Below are 16,678 nucleotides of genomic sequence, written 5' to 3'. Positions count from 1 at the left end.
AATACATGTTGGGAATCAGTACTCCTGGCCAAGACTTATATAGCAAGGTAGTAAGGATACACAACCAGATCACAGGGGAAAAAGACACAGGCAAAATCTAGAGGAATTTATATGCAGCCTCCCTTATACTCTGGAGCCCCAACATCTCTGCTCTTCTAGGCCCTAAAGATTAATTTAAATTAGTTTTTAAAAATATAACTATATAGTCAGGTATGGTGGTGCATGCCTGTAATCCCAGTGACTCGGGAGCCTGAGGCAGGAAGATTGCAAGTTGAAAGCCAGCCTTGGCAACATTGTGAGACCCTGTTTCAAAATTAATAAATAGAAAGGGCTGGGGATGAGACTCACACATTCACACACACACACACACACACGCACACACATGATAATGAATGTTGGATGCACATAATTTCTTACACCATCACCAAGAAGGTGTTTTTTTGTTTTTCTTTTTAATATTCCTTTTGGGTAGGCTAGGGGTATAGCTCAGTGGTAGAGGGCTTGCCTAGCATGTGCAAGGACCTGGGTTTGATCCCCAGTACCACCAATAAAAAGCAAATTTCTTCCTGGTTCTTATAAAAATTAAAAATTATTTTTGTTTTCCTGTTTACATGTTTTGTAGTTTGTCTTCTCTTATAAGATTACCATAAACTCCAAGAGATAAGATTTTATACCAGCCTTATTTCCACTGTATCTTCAACACTTTGTTTTTATGATTTCCATATTTATTTTTTCTCATCCTAGGGATTGAACCCAGGAGTATTCTACATCTGAGCTATATCCCTAGCCTTATATTATTTTATTTTGAGGCAGGGTCTCACTAACTTACCCATACTGGCCTCAAACTTGAATTCTTTCTGCCTCAGCCTCCCTCGTGTCTGGGATTACAGGCATGTATAACTATGCCTGGCTGATTTCCTTATATGTTTGATGTATCCAAAATATGATATGGAGGGCTGGGGATATAGCTCAGTTGGTAGAGTGCTTGCCTCAAAATATGATATGGTATAACGTATACTTTACTCTTATAGGGTAGGGCTTTTATTTTTTCCTTCAATATTTCTATTCCCAATACCTGGCATATATAGTTTAGTACATCCTTACCAAATGAGTAAGCTGCTGAATTATCTTTTTTTTTTTTTTTTGTAGGGCTTCTCCTTCCTTAATCGATACCTTGGTTTACGTGGACCTTGCCAGGAATCATTCTACAATTTGGGCCGTGGCCTTCATCAACTGGGTCTGGTTCATCTTGCAATTCACTATTATCAGAAGGCCTTGGAGCTCCCTCCATTTGTAGTAGAGGTATTGTATAATTTACTTAACTAAGGAATCACTTCATTTCATCTATAGATAAGTTCAGTTAGTTAAGTATTATGGTTCAGACAGTGAAATTATAGCTTCTTTATTAATGTGTATTTTTCCCTAATTCAGTGTATTTGTAATTATGTTCAGCAACAGATAGATCTTTTACATCTTAGCCTTATGACATGATCAGCAATCATATGAACATGTATATTTGTGATGACCCTGTGATTTGTCCTAAGATAGCCCCTGTACTTTACAGATAGGAACTGGTAGATATGAAGCCCAAGTGTTGAATGATTGCCATTATTCATTTTTAAGTTCAAGTATAACTAACATTTATAAAGACTAGTATTCCTATAGCCTCTTGTTTTAAGATAGCCTCTTATTTTAAAACAGGTAAAGTGTTGCCAGTACTATGATGATATTTGTTTAGTCTGATGGATACTTGAATTCCTAAAGAAGAGTATGTTTTCATTATTAATTTTTAGATGTATATATATGAGTATATATAACTTGTATTTATCTTCATTTGACTTTGGTCTTAAGCCAATGTATCCTTTTATAGTTAAGTTTATAAAATATACTTTTGTATTATTTCATAAATATTTTTATATATTGATACCTTAATTTTATAGGTATCACTTTGAATCCTTGCAATTGTTTTCTCCTATTGACCTCACAGATTTCTCCTGGGGAAGATTAGAAACATCATTCTAATCTATTCTTTTTTTATTTTTTTAAGTTTTTGATACAAATTATACATATATATAGGTTATCATGTGATGTGTTGATACATACATACACTGTAATGGTCAAATCAGAGTAAGAATCTCTCCAAACATAATTTTTTGATATCTTTTTTCAGATAATTTGCTTTTGGCATGTAAAAATGCTGCTGACTTTTGTCAATTTTATATCCAGCTACTTTCCTCAATTTATTTATTAGTTCTAATGAGTCTTTTTTGTAGAGTCTTTAGGGTATTCTAAATTTAGGATCATGTCATATGCAAACACTGACAGTTTGACTTCCTCCTTTCCAACGGGATGCCTTTATTTTTTTCTCTTTCCTAACTTCTCTGGCGAGGACTCCTAGTACTGTGTTACATATGAAAATGGGTATCCTTATCTTGTTCCAGTTCTCAGAAAGCTTTTAGCTCTTTCCTGTTCAATATGATATTAGCTGTATGTATCTTATATAGGGCTTTATTATACTGAGATATATTCTTCCTATACCTAATTGTTGAGAGATTTTTAAAAATATTTTATTTTTTTACTTATAATTGGACACAATACCTTTATTTTATTTATCTATTTTTATGTGGTGCTGAGGATCGAACTCGGGGCCTCGCACATGCTAGGTGAGTGCTCTACCACTGAGCCCCAGCCCCAGCCCCTTGTTGAGAGATTTTATCAGTTCTTTTTCTGCATCTGTTGAAATGATATGGATTTGTGTATGTTCAGCCATCCTTGTATCCCTGAGATAAATACCATTGGACCTTGGAGAATTTCTTTTAAATGTGTTATTGGATTTGGTTTGCTAGTATTTTGTTGTGGATTTCTGCATGTATGTTTATCAGGGTCCATATCTTTTTGTTGTTTCTCTTTTCTTTTTTCTTTAAAAAAATATCCATTTATTTCTTAGTTGTAGTTGGACACAATACCTTTATTTTTTTTATATGTGGTGTTAAGGATCGAACCCAGGGCCTTGCACATGCTAGACGAGCACTTTATTGCTGAGCCACAGCCCCAGACCCTGTTGTTTCTTTATCTGGTTTTAGTAGCAGAGTAGTGTTGACCTCATATAATAAGTTTGGAAGAATTGCCTCCCCTTCCATTATGTGAAATAATTTGAGTATTGGTATTAGTTCTTCTTCAAGTGTTTGGTAGAATTCAGTAGTGAAGCCATCTCTCTGGTCCTGTGTTTCTTTATTATTGATTTAATCTTGTTACTCATTTTTGGTCCAGATTTTCTATTTCTTTATGATTCAGTCATGGTAAAGTATATATTCATTTCTTCTAGATTGCCATATAATTTTCATAATTGTCTTTGATTATCTTTTATATTTCAGTAGTGCCAGTTGTAATGTCTCTTTTTTCATTTGAATTTCATTTGAATCATCTTTTTTTCTTAGTCTACCTAAGGGCTTACATTTTTATCCTTTTGAAGAACCAGCTCTTCATCTTGCTGGTCTTTTTATTTTTAGTCTCTATTTATTTCTGCTCTTTCTTCCCTTCTACTATTTTGGGGTCTGATTTGTTCTTATTTTTCTAGTTCCTTGAGGTAAAGTGATAGGTTATTTTGAGATCTTTCTACTTTTCTGATGATGTTATCAATTGTGCTAAAGTACGCTATTAGTACTGATTTTGCTGCATTCCATAAGTTTTGGAATGTTTTATTTCCATTTTCTTATAATTTTCTTTCTTGATAATTGGTTGTTTGGACCATGCTGTGAAATTTTCATTTATAATTCCATATTACTGTTTTATTGCATTATGTTTAGAAAAGATACTTGGTAGGATTTTTTAATATATATTTTTAGTTGTAGATGGACATGATACCTTTGTTTTATTTATTTATGTGGTGCTGAGGATCGAACCCAGTGCCTCCCACATGCTAGGCAAGAGCTCCACCATTGAGCTGCAGTCCCAGCCCGCGATTTCAGTTTTTAAAAGTTTGTTGGGATTTATTTTGTTGCCTACCTTATTTTGTGTCCTAGAGGATGTTCATGTGCTGTAAAGAATTTGTATTTTGTAATGCAGTGTTCTGTAGAGGTCCATTTGGTTCAGGGTGTAATTGTTGGTTTTCTGTCTGAATGATCTGTCCATTGCTGACAGTGGCATGTTATAAAGTGTCCTACTATTAAGGTACTCTGTTAGGTCTGTTAATATTCATCTTACATATTTAAGTGTTTTGACAAATTGTGTGCATATATATTTGTTATTTCCTCTTGCTGAATTGATTGTTTATCATTACATAATGACCTTCTGGTAATTTTGTGCTTTTTATTTAGTCTCTCTTATTTGATAAAATATGGCTATTCATGCTTTCTTTTGTATTGCATTTGCATGTAATATCTTATTCCATGACTTCACTTTCAGTATGCATATTCTTAGAGATGAAATGAATTTCTATGATTTATATTCATTCATTTGTCTTTTAGTTGGAAATTTTAATTACATTTAAGGTAATTATCAATAGGTGAGGACTTACTATTGCCATTTTGTAATTTGTAATTCTTTTCTCTTTTGTAGTTCTTTGCTTTGTGATTGAGTTTTCTTTAGTAGTGTGTTTTGATTCCTTGGTTATTGGTTTGTGTGTCTATTGTAGGTTTTTGTTTGTTTTTGGTTTTTGGTACCATGGATTGAACCCAGGGCTCTTTACCATTGAGCCATATCCTAACACCTCTTACCCCACCCCCCACTTATTTTTTTGAGACAGGGTCTTGCACAGTTGCTTAGGGCCTTCCTAAGTTTCTGACCTGACTTTGAACTTGTGATCATTCTGCCTCAGTTTCCCAGACCACTGGGATTACAAGTGTGTGCCGCTACTATGTTGGGCTTTTTGGGGGGCGGGGGGGGGGGTAGGGTACTAGGAATGAACTCAGGGGTGCTTTACCACTGTGCTATATCCCCTTTTTATTTTAAGACAGGGTCTTGCTAAGTTGCTGAAACTGGCCTCAAATTTGAGATTCTCCTGCTTCAGCCTCCCTAGTCTCTGGGATTATAGGCATGCACCACTGAACCAAGGATACAGGTTTTTGATTTGTGGTTACTATGACACTTATAAAAAACATCTTTTGGGCTGGTGGTGCATGCCTGTAATCCCAGCAGCTCAGGAGGCGGAGGCAGAGGATCACAAGTTCAAAGCCAGCCTCAGCAACTTATTGAGATCCTGTCTCAAAAAGGGGCTGGGGATGTAGCTCAGTGGTAAACATCACCTCTGGGTTCATCCCCTAGTATCTCCCCACCAAAAAAGTTTTGGTAACAAGCTATGGTGAAATGGTAGCAAATCTATATTGATTATTGTAAAGATAAGAAACAAAACAAAACTCTAGCTGGATGCAGTGGTACATGGTTGTGATCCCTATGACTCAGGAGGCTTGAGGCAGAAGGATCATAGGTTGGAGGCCAATATCAAGCAAATTAGTGAAAACCAGTCTCAAAATAAAAAGGGTTGGTGACATAGTTCCATGATAGGCACCCTGGGTTCAGTAGAATTTTACTAAGTTGCCTGGATTGGTTTTGAACTTGTGATCCTTCTACCTCACTGAGTAGCTGGTATCATAGGCATATACCACTATACGTACATCCATTTCACTTTTTACACTGCCTATCTCAACATATTAATATAGTTAATTTAAAAACTATTTTTTAGGGGGCTGGCTCAGTGGTAGAGAGCTTGCCTAGTTTGTGTGAGGCACTGGATTCAATTCTCAGCACCACATATAAATAAATAAAGGTCCATCAACAACTAAAAAAAATTAAAAAGCAACTTTTTTATTCTTCATGCTGAGGATAAAAATGTTTTATGCACTGTGTTTACAATATTAAAACACTGAGGGGCTGGGGATGTAGCTCAGTTGGTAGAGTGTTTGCCTTGCATGTGCAGGGCCCTAGGTTTAATCCCCAGCACCAAAAAAACAAACAACAACAAAAAACCAGTGAGTTTATATATAGTTATGCTTATTGGTGAATTTTATACTTCCAATATACATGCATTTTTTTTTTTTTGTACTTTATTTCAGTTTGAAGAATGCCTTTTAGGATTTCCTAAAAGACAGATCTGATGGTAATAAATTTTAGCTTGTTTGAGAATGTCTTTATTACTTTCATTTTTTAAGGGTAGCTTTCCTGAGTGTAGTGTTCTTGGTTGACATTGGCATTTTTTTCCCCTGAACACTGTAATCTCTCATGTTATTTTTTCTTGGCCTATATTGTTCTGCTAAGTCAGCCATCAGTCAAATTGGGACACCTTATGTATTGTTTCTTTTGAGAATCCTCTCTTTAAATGCTGAGAGCCTGATTATGTTTCAGGGTAAACTTGGTTGAGTTAAATCTGACTAGTGATCTTTGCCCATCCTGTAATTGGGTACTTCAATACCTTGTCTAGATTTGGGAAGTATTTCCTCTTTGAATAAACTTTATACATCCTTAGCATTTTCAAGTCTCTCTTGAACCACAATAACCCAGTAATACTTACTGTCCCAAAGTTTTTTTTTTCCTTCATCTTTTTTTTTTTTTTTTTTGGTTTTCTGAATATGAAGTTCTTTCTTCTTTTTATCTATTTTGCTATTAATGCTTTCTATTATGTGTTCTGTTTTGTTCAGTATACTTTTATTTTCCTTTGTATTCTAAATTGTTATATATGACAGCAGAATGCATTACAGTTCATATTACACATAGAGCACAGTTTTTCATATCTCTGGTTGTATATTCACAAAGTATATTCACACCATTCATGTCTTCATACGTGTACTTAGGGTAATGATGTCCATCTCATTCTACCATCTTTCTTACTCCCATGCCCACTTCCTTCCCCTCACCTACTTTGCCCTATCTAGAGTTCATCTAATCTTCCCTTGCTTCCCCCTCCCAAGCCCACTATGAATCAGCCTCCTTATATCAGAGAAAACATTTGGCATTTGGTTTTTTGGGATTGGCTAACTTCACTTAGCATTATCTTCTCCAACTCCATCCATTTACCTGCAAATGCCATGATTTTATTCTCTTTTATTGCTGAGTAGTATTCTATTGTGTATATGTACCACAGTTTCTTTATCCATTCATCTACTGAAGGGCATCTAGGTAGGTTGGTTCCACAGATTAGCGATTGTGAATTGTGCTGCAATAAACATTGATGTGGCTGTATGCTGTTTTTAAGACCGTTGGGTATAAACTGAAGAGTGGGATAGCTGGCTCAAAAGGTGGTTCCATTCCCAGTTTTCCAGGGAATCTCCATACTGCTTTCCATATTGGCTGCACCAGTTTGCAGTCCCACCAGCAATGTATGAGTATGCCTTTTCCCACACATCTTTGCCAACACTGTTGTTTATATTCTTAATACCTGCCATTCTGACTGGAGTGAGATGAAATCTTAGAATGGCTTTGATTTGCATTTCTCTAATTGCTAGAGATGCTGAAAAATTTTTTATATATTTGTTGATTGATTGTATGTCACCTATTGAGAAGTATCTGTTCAGTTCATTGGCCCATTTATTGATTGGGTTATTTATTATTATACCCTAGAGATTAGTGCTCTATCTGATATGCAAGTGGTAAAAATTTGCTCCCAAGTTGTAGGCTCTCTGTTCACCTCACTGATTGTTTCTTTTGCTGAGAAGAAGCTTTTTAGTTTGAATCCATCATTTATTAATTCTTGCACTATAGGAGTCTTATTATGGAAGTAGGGCCCTGATCCGATATGATGGAGATTTGGGCCTGCTTTTTCTTCTATTAGATGCACGGTCTCTGGTTTAATTCCTAGGTCCTTGATCCACTTTAAGTTGGGTTTTGTGCATGAGATAGGGGTTTAATTTCATTTTGTTGCAGGTGGATTTCCCGTTTTCCCAGGATCACTTGTTGAAGAGGCTATCTTTTCTCCAATATGTTTTTGGCGCCTTTGTCTAATATAACTAATTATGTGGGTTAGTCTCTGTGTCCTCTGTTCTGTACCATTGGTCTATATATCTCAACATTGTAAAAGGTAACATCCATCATTCTAAATGAAGAAGAATTGAAAAAAGCATTCCCTCTAAAAACTGGAACAAGACAGGGATGCCCTCTTTCACCACTTCTATTTAATATAGTTCTTGAAACACTGGTGAGAACAATTAGACGAAAGAAATTAAAGGGATACAGATAGCAAAAGAAGAACTCAAATTAGTACTATTTGCTGATGATATGATTCAATTCCTAGAAGACCCAAAAAATTCCACCAGAAAACTTCTAGAACTAGTAAATGAATTCAGCAAAGTAGCAGGATACCAAATCAACACCCAGAAGTCAAAGGCATTTCTGTATATCAGTGACAAATCCTCTGAAAGGGAAACGAGAAAAACTACCCCATTTACAATAGCCTCAAAATAAATAAATAAATAAACACTTGGAAAGCAACCTAACAAAAGAGGTGAAAGACCTCTACAACTAAAGAACACTAAAGAAAGAAATTAAAGAAGACCTTAGAAGATGGAAAGGATCTCCCTTGTTCTTAGATAGGCAGAATTAATATTGTCAGAATGATCATACTACCAAAAACATTATACAGATCTAATGCCATTCCAATCAAAATCCCAATGATACTTCTCATAGAAATAGAAAAATCAGTCATGAAATTCATCTGAAAAAATAAGAGACTCAGAATAGCTAAAGCAATCCTTATCAAGAAGAGTGAAGCAGGTGGCATCGCTATACCAGACCTTAAAATTATACTACAAAGCAATAGTAACAAAACGGTATGGTATTGGCATCAGTATACTTTTCAGCTGTAGGATTTGCTTTTTATTTTTGGTACCATAGATTGAACCCAGTGTCACTTAGCCACATCTCCAGCCCTTTTTATTTTTTTATTAGAGGTAGGGTTTTCTCCCACACTTCCTGTGTGGGCCAGGGAAAGGGTTCCCCTTTGGAGGGATGGACTGGCTGAGAAATAAAAGCTAAGAAAATAGTACTATAAAATAAACACAGGACACTAGAAATATGTTCTCAGAGTGGAGGCAGGGATGGGCCAGGCCAACCAGAGGGGTTGCAGCTTCTCACAAAGAAAGGAGCGTGTGCTTGCTTTATTTATATTGGAACAAATCAAAAGGTTTCAATAGAAACTTCTTCTCAAAAACAGAATAGTGGTGGGGCCAGGTAAGCTGCTTGGTTCTTAACAGTTGCACCCATCTCCCATTTTGCTTGGGATCTTTGGCAGAGCTGGTAGGAATTCAAATGCACCGCACTGTCTCAAAACCAGCAGGCGTGCTGCTGGGAGTCCCCAGATACCAGATTTTCCTACTGAGTGGCTTCCAAGCTGATTTGGCACACACACATTTCATGGGTGGCTTCCCACAGGGTTTCACTAAGTTACTGAGGTTGGCTTTGAACTTGCAACCCTCCTGTCTCAGCTTCTTGAGCTGCTGAGATTACAGGCATGAGCCATTGTTCTTCGAAGGATTTGCTTTTTAAAATTATTTTAATCTCTTAAATTTCTCTGACAAAGTACTCAGTTGTTTCTTATGTTTTCTTAAAGTCTATTCAGTTTTTTTAAGTATTTAAAACTCTGAGGGTTTGTACATATTGCTCTTTGATCAGTTTCTGGCATTTTATTTTGTTGTTAGGTGAAATCATGGTTCTCTGAATGTTCTTGATGCTGGTGGTGAACAATGATGACATCTGCATATTGAATGATTAGGTGTTATTAAGTCTTCACAATATGGCTTTGTATCTGTCCTTCAGGATATAGGCAAGCTTCTTTTTTCTGTGCCTGTGGTCACTGCCTGTGTTTCAGCATTAGAACACACCCCAAGACAGGGAGCTGAAAGAAAGCTAGGAACTGGGAGACAGGCAAGCGAGAAATGAAAAGACTTGAGACCAGGCAGCGATACACACAGAGTTTATTTGTCAGAGCTGACAAATAAGGGCCATCTCTTCATAGAAGGAGAGAGACAATACAGGCTTGGGTTCCGAGACTTTTATGGGGCAAGCTCAGGGATTAGAGTTGGCTGGGTCCTAAGGCAGGGTGGTGAAGGGTGTGTGGGGGGGTAGTATGAGGGAGTGGTGATTCACCTTGGGCAGGAAAGAATGCCAGTATAAGGGAGTGGTGAGCCTTTCTCAGAAAGGACCCTGGGAGGGAAAGCAAAATTTTTTCTTAAGATGGCCATCCAGCTGCTAAGCAAGGACCTTACAGAGGGCCTAGAAACCTTATCCAAAGTTACCAATATGTGTGGTTGTCACATCATCTTGGGATTTTGTGGGGCCTCACTTCGGAGGAGCCAGTTCTAGATTCCTAAGTAGTGACATGGTATTTATTTTATTCTTCTTCTCCCAAGTGGACAATGTTTCTTTCCATGTTGTGCTGCCATGCTGAGAGCACTGCAACTGGCGAGAATACAAGTCTATCCCTCTAGGCCCAGGTCTTAGCCTGGCACTGGGGTAAGGTCCAGAGAACCTGTCTACAGCACAGGCCTACAGCTGAGAACCACTGGGATCTGCCCGGTGGTGGATTTCACCAGCTCAATACTGTTTCAAGGCAAAGTTCTATGTAGACTTCCCTGCCCTACCTCATTCACCCCTTTCCCCAATAGGTGAAATCTTTTTCTACACTGTAAGCTCAAGGTTGGAGGAGAAGCATTAGAGTTAAGTCAGTCAGCCACAAGGCTACATGGGAGCCCCTGTGTGTGGCCTGGGAGCAGGGACCTTGGGGCTCTGCAGGGTTCCAAGTCAAGACCTGGACTTAATTCCCTTTTCCCCAAATTGGAGGAGTCTCTCCTCTTGTGCTGAGGAGTGTGACTCGGGCATCTCTTTCCTTCTGCCTTCCTCAAAGCATCTTGTTATGCTAAAACCAGTTACTGCAGTTTCTCACCTGTTTTCCTTAACTCTGTGATGAAGGTAGGATCTTCATCACAGGTGATGAACAACAGGTGTTCACATTGATGTTTCTGTGGGAGACAACTGCTGGAGGTTACTGGGGGGTCTTGTTCTGCAGTTCATTGCTTTGTTATTTAAATAGGAAAAAAGAAAGCACACCTGAGGAAATCATAATTTTATAGATACCTTACTTGACCTATTCTTTATATGCTTGTGTTTTTCCCCCATCTGGTCTTTATATGTTTTTTTAATTAATCACCTCTATGTGATTAAAAAAATATTATTATTTTTTTTAATTCTGGAATTGGACAGCATTTTAAGATAAAATTAGTGTTCTGATGAACCAAGCAGAGGAGGTTGGTTTTATAGATGGGGAAAGGCTTGAAAAAAGCAGATTGGTGGTTTTTAAAATTATTATTCTGTTTCCCTGCACCTCCTTACAAAGAAAGTAACTTTGAAATGACCAATCAGTTAACTTCAGATTACTTTAGGTATTTTCTGTAAGGATTAAGACAGAGGGAACTTCATTATCTTGAAAATTAAGACTTGGCCTTTCTGTAATCCCAGTCTATTGCAAGGTCAGATAAACAGCTTAGTTTTAGCTGGGGGACATGGAAGTTTAGCATGAGTGACTCCATTCTGATTTTTAGTTCAATGTGTAGGAGGAAAACTCCTCCAAACATGGGCCTCTTATAAATGTTATTTAATAATTATCCCTTTTTGAGATGTTAGTGCTATTCTCAGCATCATTTTGGGGTTCTGGTCTCTACAAGTCATTTATAAGTTATGGTGTCCTTGTGATCATGATCTCTTTTGAGTTTTTGCCATTCTAGCTAAAGAGAGACTTTTCACATTTATCTAAAAAAACTCTTTGAGAAAATACAGTGTACCAAAAAGCTATTATACTATCAGGAGACTTATACTAAGAATTTGGAGTATGCTTCTTGGCCAGAGAAGCCAAGTATGGCTCCCTTGAACCAAACCAACTAAATCAAATAATTTGAAAAGTCAGATCAAGAATGTGTTTTAACAAAGTAGCCCATTCATTAATTATTGCAACCAAGTGCCTACAATACATGAAATATTTATCAATATGCAAGAATACATGTTAGCTCCATTATCAAGCTGTTAGCCACTGGGAGTACTAAATTTCTTTGGACCTGTAAAGATATGTGTTTGAAATGACAGACCAAATTAGTTATCTGCAGAAAGTACTAATTGTTAAATTCTAATTACAGCATTATCCTGCCAAATGAAAGAGGTATAGTCTTGGGAGAAGCTGCTTATGTTCTGGTGAGCTGTCTGTGACCCATATATTAGGCACAAGACTTTTCCCTTCAAATTTACATCAAATTGTCCATTTTCGATGTATAGGGTTTCAGGAACCAAGTAGTTTCTGTTGCCAGATACTAGAGAAAACTAGAGTTTAGAATCCAATCCAGTCTTCAGATGGATCATTAAAAACTCAAAACAATGAACAGGGCTACAGTTATATACTATAGCTTTCTCCCTCTAACCACACCTTTTTTTTTTTTTTAAAAAAAACTAAAGATAATCACAGTTAAGACCAGTTTATTTGCAAAATAGTTATAGTCTCTTGATTACTTACATAAGTGTAGCCAGAAATAACCACAGTCTTCTTGTAAATTTCTTATGTTGAAAATTTGAAAGGGAGTTTCAGATTGGACTTGGCTGAAAAATCAAACCAAGGCAGTCTGTTTTTGTAGTACCCAATATCTTGAGGTTTCTGGGCCTGCTAGGAAGTGACAGGTTTTGCTCCCTCACTGTAAGCTTAGAACCCCTTACAGCCAGGCATTCTACGTATATTCTTAAGCATTACATTCTAGTCAAAGCCAACATTTCCAATTGTATCCTATTTTAAAAATATTTTTATTGAATTTACATATATATGTGTGCATATTGCTATAAAAATAAGGGTACTCACAAACAGCTTCCAAATTCTGGAGGGATCAGGGAAAAATGAATGTTTCAATTTTTATTTACAAGAAAATATATTCTACCTAATCTACTGTAACTGAGGTAGCTTAAAAAGATGAAAATTGTTTCCTTTAATCTGGAAAACCAAACATAGAAAAGAATCAACACTTTAAAGAAAAAGTCAGAAAAACCCACCTATAATTCTTCATTGGTTTATTCAGTCTCATATAATTCTTGTTCTTCTTGAATGTTAGCTTATTAATTTTGTAAGGCTAGTTTTTCCATTAGCATTCTGCATTTCTTACTTAGGCTAATTCCTACCAGAAATCTGCACTTGTCAGAGTTCTTTTCATCCTTTCTTTCAACCTCCTTGAAGACAAAAAACTTTAGAATTACAATAGCTTGGGTGGGGGTTGTGGCTCAATGGTAGAGTGCTCGCCTGGCACATTGCGAGACCCTGGGTTCGATCCTCAGCACCACATAGAAATAAATAAGTGAAATAAAGGTATTGTGTCCACCTTAAAAAAAAAAAAAAAAGAATTACAGTAGTTTACAAAAAGCTTCCATAACATCAGAAAAAAGCAATTTAACTACGGACAACAAGATTTAAAATAGCCATGGTTATAATCTGATGAGTTTGATATTCTGTGGCTTATAGTAGGTTTAATGTAATAGCCAGAATGACATCAAATTCTAGGAAATTTATAGTTATTTGAACATAAATGAACAATATATCCATACAAATAGAACTCAAAGAAGGTTAAATATTCCTTCTTTGAGAAGACTTCTCATGTAATTTAACAAATTAAAATAAGCTTAATATGTCCCTTTTTGGACTTTCTTTGAGGTAAAAAAATATTGAAAGCTTAAAACACTCAAATAGAATCATAGATCATTGTGAAATAAAACCAGTGACAGAAAGAATTCAAAGGTATAAGAAATTACAGAATCTTTTTCAACTTTAGTTTTGCATCAATATACTTTTGGTATCAATGCTAAATATTACAAATAATTCCTTAATTTTAGCCAATTTGCTCATAGATTTTTTGTTTACAAGAATCATCTTCCACAAACCTTCAATCTTAATTCATTTGCCCCTTAACTCTCAGTGTGGAACAACCAGCTAGAGAGAAAACCACCCTCAACAAAAACATTCTCATATTCCATAACCACCTTTTAAAACAGGCTTGGCTTTCCTCATAGAATTGTCTCCCTTTCTTATTTTTAGTTACTACATATTAGTTAGAATTTTAATTCTTAGTAATTTTGAACCAGCAGTCTACAGACTAACATCTAATTTCTAGTAATATGAGTACAGTTTTTAAAATATAGAACAATATATATTTACTAACAATAAAACATATATTTAGCTTCTTTATGCCCTATAGAAATAAGATATTTAAGTATATACTCTTTAAACTTATACTTAATAATTGATGTTTTAGTATTTTAACTTATTTGGAAATGACCTGGACATTTATATAACACTTAGTTTAACAGGGCACAACCTTAAGATTTGAAGTTACTGAAAAAAATTGTTCAAACTGTGACCAATTGATTTATAAGTTTTTATCTTATTTATTTACATTCACCTGGGTTTACTGCTTAGAGAAATTCTATGAGACATTGGACAAATAATTAACATTTTACTTCTTAGCGTCTTAGTGACTGAGAGGCTATGATTGTAGCATCTGCTGAACAGCTGTGGAAGAAAAGCCAACCATTTTCTAAGAAAATGTTATATAAGTCTGGCATTTAATAGCATTGTGCCAACTAACCCTAGTACCCTCAAAGCCAAAAAGATTGGCTGGGGGCATAGTGCAAAAAGAACAGAATCTGTGAGAGGCACTTCACTTTCAACCCTTGGGGTCCATGAAGAAGACAGGACTCCTACATTCCTCAAGGTGTCTGAGGAGAGAGCAACTGTCTTTGGGTCCTTTTACTGGTTGCCTGCTCTGTCAAGGGACAAAATTACAACAGTTTAGTTTAATGGTCTTAATAGGCTTTATTAGCCTAACACTTTATTAAATAGTGTTCCCTAAAGTTTCTAGTTTTACTATTATATTTAGAAGGGCCTTTCCCAAGATTTTATTATTCAATTTATTATTATTTTTTTTAATCAGTTAGGTTTATTTTGCTATGCCTCATTGGTGAGATCTTTCAGTATTGTATGAATTTTAATAGCTTTTGCAAATACACACTTATGGAACTATTTGCCATGAAAAAAATTGTCCTGGTTGGCAGTTTGAAATCTTAAAAATATTTATTTTCTTCTTTCCCTCCTAGGGTATAGAAGTGGACCAGTTAGACTTACGAAGAGATATTGCCTACAACTTATCTCTCATTTATCAGAGCAGCGGGAACATTGGAATGGCTCAAAAGCTTTTATATACCTATTGTTCTATATAAAGCATATCAACTGCAGAAGGAGCACTGGACAACTGCTGTGTGTGAACCAATCTCTTTTGTCTCAGGGCTTATTATGAGCTCCAAGATGGGAATACTTGGCATCATCTAGCAGTATTTCATTTTTAACATATGGTTCCTGTAGTACTACCATCACTCCAGTTACCTTAAAAACTGCAGCTTTTGAGTTTGTGTGTAGCTCAGTGGGAGAGTGCTTACCTGGCATTCGTAAGCCTCTGGGTTTAATCCCCAGGACCATAAAACGTTGCAGCTTTTATGTATATATGTGAAAATTATCATTCTTGTAAAACTGTCCCCAGTATTGGAATGGATAGTATTCATTTCTGAGCCAGTTTGGAGTTGAATATATTACTTTACATTTAATCATCTATGCCCTCAGTACTGTATATTATATACTTATGTAAGACAGATGTGGTCTTGTCCTTGTAGCACTTACAGAGTACATTACTGAGATAATTACCACTCTGTACAGTCTTTATTTACTTGAAAGTACAGTTTGCTTTGTTTCTACATACACCATTATTGTCATTTCTTAAAACTGTTACTATATGAGGCAGTGTTTCAAATACATGGAAAAGGAAGTTGCTTATTAAAGTAAGTACAAATTGGGACTCTTAGGTTAGGACAGTTACTTAAATCAGTGTCTAACAGGATTATTTAAAATGATTATGTGGTGAGAAGACAAATAATTGATTTGACTTTTTGTGTTTAACCTTCATATATCTTAGCTTTGTAGACTGGGAAGATGGGCTTAATTCAAAATATACTGCTTTAAGGCAAAGTGCATCATCTATGTGTATGTGTGGCTTCCCCAGAAAAGGGCCATCTTCAGTAACAACAGATATTGTGTCAGTAGGAATGTAGGAAAAACTGGAAAAGTTGTACATATGAAATAAAATATTATCGATGAAAAAAAGATTAAAACCTTTTACTCCAAACATTGTTTATTATTGAATCCAAAGATACTTGCTATATATACTATTGACATAATAATTTTTAGGGGAAAATAAATGCCATAGTAAATGTGCATAAGATTGTAGGCTGCAGTCCAGATGTGGGAAGGAAACATGAGATTTAGAGTCAGAGAAATACAATGAACTTTTCAGGATTGTATAAACTTTCTAGTTGAGAAACTGAATTTGTATTTAATAAGTAAATACATCACACACCCTGTATATAAGTTAAATAAATTCTATTTTTGTAATTCGAGCGTTTCACATGCTTATATTTTTTAATTTCATGCCCCTGGCAAGTAATGGCAGGTAATGGTAAAACTGTGATAGAGAAACAAGTTATAGTTATGTCTTAGAATCCTACCTATAGATCTGAGTATTTGGATTCAGAGTTTTTCTCTTGAATTAAGCTCACAGGGCTGTGAAAGACAAATAGAGACTATGATGTCAAGACAGTTACTTCACTCAGAACCTGGCAAAAATTACTC

General features: G+C 35.8%; 1 protein-coding gene across 1 annotated transcript in view; it reads left to right on the top strand.

Moving 5' to 3' along the window:
- The window catches only part of Gtf3c3 (general transcription factor IIIC subunit 3), a 43,857-nt gene extending 27,416 nt beyond the window's left edge, over positions 1-16,441 (top strand). The window contains exons 17-18 of the mRNA XM_046447440.2: positions 1,150-1,302; positions 15,097-16,441. Of these exons, the coding sequence (XP_046303396.1) occupies positions 1,150-1,302; positions 15,097-15,219 (276 nt within the window). The 3' untranslated portion in view covers positions 15,220-16,441. The remainder of the gene's footprint in view (positions 1-1,149; positions 1,303-15,096) is intronic.
- Positions 16,442-16,678: the final 237 nt, after the last annotated feature.

Source organism: Marmota monax, unplaced genomic scaffold (assembly GCF_021218885.2).
Source record: "Marmota monax isolate L192 unplaced genomic scaffold, Marmota_monax_Labrador192_F-V1.1 WCK01_AAM20220418_F8-fsc00007, whole genome shotgun sequence".
NCBI lineage: Eukaryota > Metazoa > Chordata > Mammalia > Rodentia > Sciuridae > Marmota > Marmota monax.
Note: the sequence above shows the minus strand (reverse complement) of the source record. Positions and strands in the feature narration are given on the sequence as shown.